The 9049-nt window shown below is 36.5% G+C and overlaps 1 protein-coding gene across 5 annotated transcripts; it reads left to right on the top strand.

The window, feature by feature from the left end:
- Window positions 1–4035: 4035 nt before the first annotated feature.
- LOC137713085 (uncharacterized) lies at window positions 4036–7014 on the top strand. 5 transcript variants are annotated; one of them, XM_088684348.1, is made up of 9 exons: window positions 4248–4433; window positions 4811–5053; window positions 5327–5485; window positions 5579–5684; window positions 5770–5852; window positions 6065–6128; window positions 6224–6341; window positions 6443–6597; window positions 6738–7014. In XM_088684348.1, exons 4-9 carry the CDS (start codon window positions 5622–5624, stop codon window positions 6813–6815), a joined length of 561 nt encoding a protein of 186 aa, XP_088540474.1. In that variant the 5' UTR covers window positions 4248–4433; window positions 4811–5053; window positions 5327–5485; window positions 5579–5621; the 3' UTR covers window positions 6816–7014. The 5 variants fall into 5 exon arrangements, with proteins under 5 accessions (XP_068308437.2, XP_088540473.1, XP_088540471.1 ...); XM_088684346.1 differs by having other exon boundaries at window positions 5574–5684; XM_068452336.2 differs by lacking the exon at window positions 4811–5053 and having other exon boundaries at window positions 4036–4289.
- The last annotated feature ends 2035 nt before the right edge of the window (window positions 7015–9049 follow it).

Here is a 9049-nt window from a genome sequence, read left to right as displayed (position 1 = left end):
AATGTATCTACATGTTTGGATTTGAATGTAATTTTGGGTATTTTGAAAGAAGAGGTGAAAAATTCATATGATGCTCTGTATGAGTAATTTTGGGATGTTTGGATTGATGACCTGATTGATTGTTAACCATTATGCAAGATGAAGAGAACAAAGAGATTATAGAAATAGAAAGAGAAAACAGAGGAAACTTAGAGAGAGAAACAAAATGATTTCTCACTTATATTTTCTTGATTGAATTTCTTGTTACAAACTATTGCTATATAGATGGATATCACCTAACTGACTTATCCGAATCTTACAATTCCAACAATCCTAACTGCCTTATCTATATACCCTAACATCCCCTCGCAAGCTCATGGGGGTCTAAGCATGAGATTGTTGCAGTGAGTGTTGAACAATGGTGAACTCAGGCCTTTGGTAAGAATGTCAGCAATTGCTAGGAAGAAGAGACAAACTAAACCAATAAGCTTCTTGACAGATGACCATCATGAGAACAGATTTTGATAAGTCATAAAAGATTGATTGAATTCTTCCAACCAAATGCACAAGTAATCTAATTATAGCAATAAGAAATTCCAACTCAAACTGTAAAAGCCAGCCCAGTAACCCAACAATTAAGAAGGAAGAAATCATTCTCAAAGTATATCCAAGATAAATGCTTCTGAACAAAAACGTGGGGCCTCCACCTTTGTCAAAAATTCTCATATGGTAGCCTAACTGAGTATCACATATACTTCCACCATTGCATAACCGAAGTACATAAAATCTTCGGAACTCATGTACAACAGTTTGAGTAGGAACACCAATTTTCACCTTGTTGTCAGAGTTCAGAACTGAAAATGTCACTTGAATACACGATTGTAAATCCACTGAAATCAACTGAGAGTTTGCACTTTCCTTGTCAATACATTCCAAAACTTGTTTTTCTACATCATCTAAAAACATTTCATCACGATCATTCTACTTTGAAGCACTGATAGAAGCTCCCGTTGCGGAATTAAGTGGCAGGGAAGATTCAAGGTAATGAGATAAAGAATTGACCATAACAGAGTCTGTCTCAATTGAATCCATTGAATCAGAAACTCAAAGCTGATCCGGCAAGTTTGAATCTTGTGTAATAGATGAGTTAGTAGTTTGAGTAGAACAATGGGCAGCAAGATGATCCTTATATGAACAAGTTTGACATGTAGTAATTGCACGTGGCAGAAAACTAGGATATGAAGGAAGTGAGCTAAGAATTCCATTATAACTATCAACATTATTACTATAGCTTGATTGGCATGAACTAGAATTGGATTGGGCACGGTAACCACCATTGAAGCCAGCATGAAATTGAAAGCTAAAGAGAGGAAAGAAAGAACCTTTTTTTCTCACATTCAACAAGAGCACAATCCAAAATGGCTTCCTCAGTGAGCAATTATGAACAAAAGTCCTTGAGTGAAATGATACTCTCACGCCCTCTGAGTACACATTTAAATGTGTTGTATTTTGGAGAGAGTCCATTCAACGCAATGATCACAAAGTCTTCATCAAAAAATGTGACACCAAGAATAAAAAGTCCATCCTTTGCTTATTTAATTCTTTGAAGATACTGGGAAATTGAATTTGATCCCTTCTTAATGTTGTAAAGATCAATTTGTAATTTGATTATACTAGTTTTTGTACTTGGGAAGAAAAATTGGTTTTGAAGACGAACCCACATCTCTTGAGAACTCTTGCTACCAATCACATAGGAAATATCAAATGAAGAAAGTGTGTCAGTAATTAACAACATCAAGGAATGATCATACATTTTCCAGACTTTGTACTCACCATTTTCAATTCTTGAAGATGAAGTACCAAACGTTACCTCTGAATCTCCTGAAGAAGTAGAAGAAAACTGAGCAAGACAGAGATTTGATCCGTCAACAAACCCCGTAAGTCCATGGACTTCAAGCCTCAACTGCATCTGAAAATACCATTGTAGATAGTTGGTCTCATCCAGTTTTACAGTAACAGACATGGAAACGGATGAAATCAATGTAATGATCGGTGACTGCAAGATTTGAAGTTGATTTGCAGTTACCATTTTTGGAAAATTGTAAAGAAATCTTTCTGAGGAAAAGGCTCAAACACCTGGTGTGCACAATCTTTCAAAGCGATGAATGAAGAATTGGGCTTACGGCTGCGAACCCACAAAACAAAGCAAGTCTTCCCTTAGCTACCCACTTTATCAGAGAGAGAGAGAGAGAGAGAGAGAGAGAGAGCAAGTGTAGTTTGAATTGGCCAGCAAGTCGACTCAATTACCACAATGAAGATGCCAAGCGAGCCAACTCGGATAATCCTGGCAGTGAACGAGTCAACCATCAAAGGCTACCCGCACGCCTCGATCAGCAACAAAAGAAAGAATCGAAGAAGATGGTTACAGAAGAATAAAGAATTTCGTGTAGCGGAAGCAAAAGAAAGGATCGAAGAAGCTGATCAAGCTTTAATGGCTCTGATACCATGTTAACCATTATGCAGGAAGAAGAGAACAGAGAGGTTATAGAAGAAGAAGGAGAAAACAGAGGAAACTTAGAGAGAGAAAGAGAATGATTTCTCACTTGTATTTTCTTGATTGATTTTCTGATTACAAACTATTGCTATATAGATGGATATCACCTAACTAACTTATCCGAATCTTACAATTCTAACTGCCTTATCTATATACTCTAATATTGGTGACATCATTTTCTAGTGGAAAGAATGTGAATTCTGTTCCAAACTGTTACCGAGACATCACGTTGTAGAGACAAATTTACAGTACATTATAATTATTGGATAGGAACATCACGATGATGATAAATCAATTTCACGTAAGTTATTTTCTGTCATCCCAACGAGATAAAATTATAAATTTTCTGTTATATAACTGTGGAAGAAGTTAGTGCAAGCTAGTGCAAAGAGGTCATGTAAAGTGTAGATGTTGTAGTTGTGGAGTCCAATCTCGATGGTTGTGAGGCGTCGTATAAATCAAGGAATTTTCTTGCCTTTGAAATGATTTCATTCTTTGTGTTTAGTGATTGGATGATAATGTATTAAATTTGAGGGAGTCGATTCTGAACACATCTCCCACCAAAAGTCCAATTTCTCCAAAATTAGGGGTTTAATTTAAAGCTGCTAGACCCACCTAAGTGTCATATTTCTCTACCCACATTATATTCTCACTCACCATGAAAAGATAAAAAATTAAAATGTTATTTCTCAACCTACTATTATTCTTAAAATAAGCTTCAATATGCTATTTTCTCATCCACTATTATTTCTAAAAAATTAAAATGTTATTTCCCCAACACCGAAATCTCCTCCGACAATAATCTATCAGCAAATGAATGACATTTCAAATGCTCTGTTGCCGTTATTATGCACTCCAATAACTGTCATTAATATTCAATCATCATCATTTGCTAGCTTCTTATCCCTTAATTGAAAAGGGTATCCACACTTTTTCGTTCCAAAATTCCTCCTATCCTCATGCCTCGTTTTTTTGCAAATTCAAGTTACATATTGTCCATACATATCACAACTCAATGTAAGTTTCGAGCTCCTATTACCTTTTGGCATCCAACATATTATTATTCAATAGCTTTTAAGGTCCTTATCGGTCATTTTACAAATAGAAAAACTTGTAATTAAAATTCTCATTAAAAGGTGAGTGGGAAGATATGATATTGGCACGGGAATAACAACACTCTTAATTTATATGTTGTACTAAGTCACACTCGTTTTTTCACTCTCAACCACTAGTGTTTATAAACGCATGAGTAATCTGTGATAAAAACTTAACTCCTTATTTTAATTTTGATTATGAATAAGTAAACACGTCCGAAACAAATTTCATGATGGTTAGATATTCACCTTGATTCAACATAATCAATTATTCAAATCGATGATTCCCCAAAACACAAAAAAAACAATTGACATGGGATTTGGTTATAAAACAACGATGGCGCTCGGCCAATTAGGGAATAAAATATAAAAGAAATTATATCCAACAAATGCTAGGTGGGTAATCACACTTCAGACATGATAATTACAAAGTTTGGAATATAATCATCATTAAGGTTGTGTTCATCCATCCATTTGCAAACCAAGTAGAACATCACATGATCCCGGCGGGGGTAAAACAGTCATATCACATCTAAAGCTGAACTACTTATGTTACCAAATAGTCAACACCGAATGGGATCAAACGTTTTCCCATGAACACGAGGGGTCAAGGACCCTCCGACCTCCCATCAGCTTCCTTGTCTTCCTGTTAAACTCTCCTTGTACGGCTACGATTCCCTCTCTGTGCCCATAGCTTTTAGTTTCTACATAAAATAAATACAATTATCTGTGTCCAAAGTATTTCTTTGTTTTTATGCTGCAATTTGCTTGGTATGTATGCTGTATACTCAGTCGATCAAATTCAAGTAAGTTTTAATCTTGCTCTTTTTAATGGAATTGTTATGTTGTTTGATTTTGATTAGATTTATTTGGAACATGATGATTGTTTTGATTAGATTTGGTTTAGCAGATTCTTGCTGTGTTTTTTTTTGCTCTTCAAATCATGTATTTTTCTTGCTTTTACTTCTTTCCCCATGTTTTAATATCTCAGCTTTTGGTAGTTTCACAAATCATTCAGTGGAGAATTATGCGTTTTTTAATTAATTTGTGTTGAATTGAGTTCGCGTGATTAAATCCAAGTTGTTAAGACCTGCTTTCGGTGTATTTCAATTTTTCAAGTGTTAATTAATATGCTTTTTGTTTTTCTGCATTAAATGTCTGAAAAAAAAACATGGGGATGCAGACTTGCAGAGCAACATATAGCTATGGATCTCATGTGATTTAGTGTGAGTGATCAGAGCAGATGTTTTGGTGGTTATTAGAAGTTCAAGGTTAAGACATTGAAAAGGAGAAATAGTTAAAAAGGATAGCTGTTGGTAAAGATGACGCCGGTCAGAAGGCGAAATAAGGATTTCTGTGGTGAATCAAAGTAGTTAGTACGAGGCTTTGTTCTTTTGGTCTAAGTTGTATTTGTTGCAGAAAAAAGGTATTCCTCACATGAAAATTCTTTGATGTTATCTCAAGGTTTTGGCAAGATAACTTATTTCTACTCTAGGATCGAAAACTAGGATTCCCATTTCACAAGATAGTTAATTACATGAGATCCACAACCATATTTCTCTGCCATTGATCTTCATAGAATCTATATATATACATATATGATGCTGTGGTTGGATGAATAATTTATTGTATAATAATTTACAGTTTGTCATTCTATACGTGTTGATTATCGATTCTCATTAACATGGTATGAACACAGGTCTGCACTCACTCCTAGAAGTGTACGTAAGCTTCATGGATGATGTACTTGGAAATATAAAGATCGTCCCAGATCATTTTAAAGCATCCGAACTCAATATAGACTTTTTCAACACGTAGCTTCTTTTATCTTGCGACCAAGAACTGATAACTATCTGAGGTATTTCTTTTTCTTTAGAGAAAATAAAAGAACAAGAAAAATAAAAATTTAAGAATAAGGTCATTCAAATTAAAGCTATCTGGTGTAGCATAGGTCCCGTTCGTGGAGTAGGAGAAAATTAAGAAGTGAAGCATACATGTTGAAATTCTTTAGTCTGCGGGGACTGCCATGGGGGTCTAGCACAGATGGGGAAGAAAAGGTTGATTCAGTAACTCTTTCAGTTCCTCGATTGAGTCCTCTGAAAATTCCATGTCCCTAACAGCTAGAATTGTTTTAACTGTCAGGTTGAGCTAACTGCTGTAGAACTAGAATCACTTCGAACGGATCTTGCTGATTTAGAAGAGAAGGAAGCGCACTTGAAAGCTCAGTACGGGAATTTGATACTTTTACCATTACATGTGATTTGCGGCTTTGCACACTACATGATAGTTATAATGCTTTTGAACATTTTCAGTTTTTAGCTGAGGTCTTATATCACTTTGTGTTAGTGGACCAGAATTTGTTTTCCTTTTAGGATAGGCTTTGAACTGAAATTATGTCCTCGTCATATCAATCATGAACTGCTTATGTTTTATGCAGATTGGAACACGTTGATGAAATTTTGCGATCTGCTCGTCTCTCTGGCTATTTGTACATCCGAACTGTAATGACCACCCCCTAGTCAATTTTTACTTTGAGCATGTACTTAGTGCATAATGCCAATTACGGTTTGCTTATATTCTCTTTTCGATTTGATAGAGGTGGAAACCACTACCAGGAGAACCTCCCCCTCTTGATGATACTGACGTTGATGACTGGCTTCCTCGCTTTGTTGTCTTGCAAGGGCCGTGCATTTTCTTCTACTTGTTTTCCACGGGTAAATATTCAATGAATCATAGTCCCCTGATGTCCTAGCGTCATTCTTCCCATGCGGACTTGAACATATTCTGACAGCTGATGAGCTCCTTCTTCTTCCAGATTTGAGTCCTCAAGACTCCACCCTATTAGCTGATATTGTTGAAGTAAGCCCCTTGCCCAGCTTTACACGAGACGATGAAGGAACTCGACATGCATTTTGTATCTTAACTAGTCAAGGACTGCGATTCGAGTGCTCAAGCGCTTCTAAGGCGCAGGTACGCCAGTTTTTTCTTTATTTTGGTGTAGTGTTCTTAAAGCTATGCCTTCATTCTATGTTGATTTCTTGCGTTCTTTTTTCCTACTGCCAAATTGTCCGTATTATCAATTATACGATTAAGTTCTCGCGTTTTCTCAGGTGGACTCGTGGTTGTCAGCGTTACGAACGGACTGCGAATTGGAGGGTTCAGATGCCACAGATCCAAAGGACTCGTGAGATGCAAAATTAGACAGTTTAGGAGCAGCAAGTTGTAGATAGGTAGAAATGTAAAACCCATACTTACATTAGTTCGTCTGACTCTGATGTTATAAAACTGGTTCATATTTTCTGACGTACTTACCATATAAGAATTAATAACAGAACCTAATTGAAGCAGCAATGTTATTACTGATATTGGATGCCCGTCTTCTTCTTCCTCAGGTGATTACCATTACGTGTTGCCTTTTCATTTACTTTGTTTGAATGCATATCATTGTCTCTTTCCTCCATAAATGGGTGGCAATGGGTTTTGTTGGGGTTTATCCATGTTTATCTGTGTATTGTTCGGTGTCAAATCCACGGATTGATTGACACGTAAAACGAAATACGAAAAGTTATATAGTAAAAAAAATTGAGAAATTTTTTCATTTTAACTATAATAGTTCAATAGTGTTAAAGGTGGGCACATGGAATCCTATATTCGTGCGGATTCTAAGTCGCCTTTAATTTGACAGTAAGAAGCACCAGGTATTCACCCCAATTGAATTAAAGCTATATTTATGGAGGAAACTCTAATACGGTGTAGTTAATATTGTTTAGAAATGTGATTGTGTAAATTTAAAAATAAAATTTGGGATATCTAATCCTTTATGACCTGTATTCTTTGTGAGGCAACTAAAGCCAACCTTATTAATATAAATAAAGGTGTAGGGCTATGAGGAAGAGTGTGATTCACAACCCCGAGTTCTGTTTCTCCCTCTTGTTGTCCCCTCTTTACCCTCACCATACAAATTTTCCTTCAACACGTTATCAAGACGAATTGTCTCTCTGGAGGGAAGATTGAGTCAAGAACGGTGTCTTTGCAATCGTATGTCTAGTGGGGAAGTTAGTTAGCTGGTTGATAGTGCTACAACGCATACCATCTTGCGTGAATGCAAGTACTTCACCAACTTCATACATAAAATCTCGTCTCTGACAACTCTCTCATGCCCATGGTATCGTGTTTACCATAAATGAAGCATTATATTCTCCACATTTCTAGTAGAATGCTTTTCAACTTTAAAGATATTAAAGAAAATGGCTATTAAGACAAAACCACCAAAGAAAGAGGAGTAATATCTTTATATTACTTCCTATAATGGCCTAAGCGTATAAAAAAGATAGAGCGACTTCTAAATGGGTTGTACCTAATAACCATCTGAACCGCTAAGGTCCACTATGTGGCCAGCCCTAAGGTGGAAAACCCGTAAGTTCTTAAGCTTTGACACGATCATCTAGGACATCTGGGTCAGGATATGATGCACCGAATCCTTAAAGGTACAAAAAGGCATCCTCTTACTAAAAATAAGATTGTACATTTAAACGTGCCATGTCAAGCTTACTCCTTGGGACAATTAATCCCAAGACCATCTCCAACAAGTATTGATGCCGACCTTTTTGCTTTCGTCCAAAGGATTCAAGGAGATATCTGTAGGACCAATTCAATTACTACATCGACACATTGGTCACATGTTTACTTATTGTCCACAGGCAATGCTACCTCTGCGAAGATCATGGCGTAGATTGTTAAGCTGATGGCTCACCACCCTAATTATCCGATAAAGTCGATTCAACTGGATAATGTCGAAGAATTTATGTCAAAGACTTTGCATGACTATTGCATGTCTAAAAGTATCGAAGTTGAACATCTTGTTCCCTATGTTCACACCTAGAATGGTCTCGCAAAAATGTTCATAAAGCGCCTTTAATTGATTGCTAGGACCTTGGTCTTGCGCACTAAGCTTCCGATTTTTGCGTGGGCCTATGCAATTTTACATGTAGCAATACTTGTCCGCCTACAACCCATCACTACCCAACATTAATTATCGTTATAGTTGGTTGCTAGATAAAAGATTAGAGTCTCACATTTATGCATGTTTCGGTATTCCATTTGTGTGCTTATATTGCTGCCACAACATACCAAAATGGGTCCACAAATAAGGTTGAGAATCTTTGTCGATTATGTTTCACCTTCGATTATTCCCCATTAAAGCCCTTGACAAGCGGTCTCCTTATCACTAGATTTGTGGATCCTCACTTTGATGAGGCAGTCTTCCTACCGTCAGGGAGATGAAAGAATGTCAATGTTGATGATGAACAGTATGAATTAGCGTGGTTGGTTCCCACTATGTCTCATCCCTATACAGCATAATGTGAAATGGAATTACGACATATTCTAGATCTTTAAAGCCATACACTTTTAATTATCTAGC

The sequence above is a fragment of the Pyrus communis genome, chromosome 14 (genome assembly GCF_041283825.1).
Source record: "Pyrus communis isolate YQ-2024b chromosome 14, ASM4128382v1, whole genome shotgun sequence".
In the NCBI taxonomy this organism is placed as follows: domain Eukaryota; kingdom Viridiplantae; phylum Streptophyta; class Magnoliopsida; order Rosales; family Rosaceae; genus Pyrus; species Pyrus communis.
The sequence above is the reverse complement of the archived record's forward strand: the minus strand, read 5'-3'. Positions and strand labels throughout refer to the sequence as shown.

Excerpts from the sequence above, each read along its gene's own strand:
- LOC137713085 (XM_068452336.2), top strand. The coding sequence starts at position 5,622 with ATGTTGAAATTCTTTAGTCTGCGGGGACTGCCATGGGGGTCTAGCACA. Across the intron at positions 5,685-5,769 it reads GCACAGATGGGGAAGAAAAG|GTTGAGCTAACTGCTGTAGA; the intron begins GTTGATTCAGTA and ends TTTAACTGTCAG. Across the intron at positions 6,342-6,442 it reads CTTCTACTTGTTTTCCACGG|ATTTGAGTCCTCAAGACTCC; the intron begins GTAAATATTCAA and ends TTCTTCTTCCAG.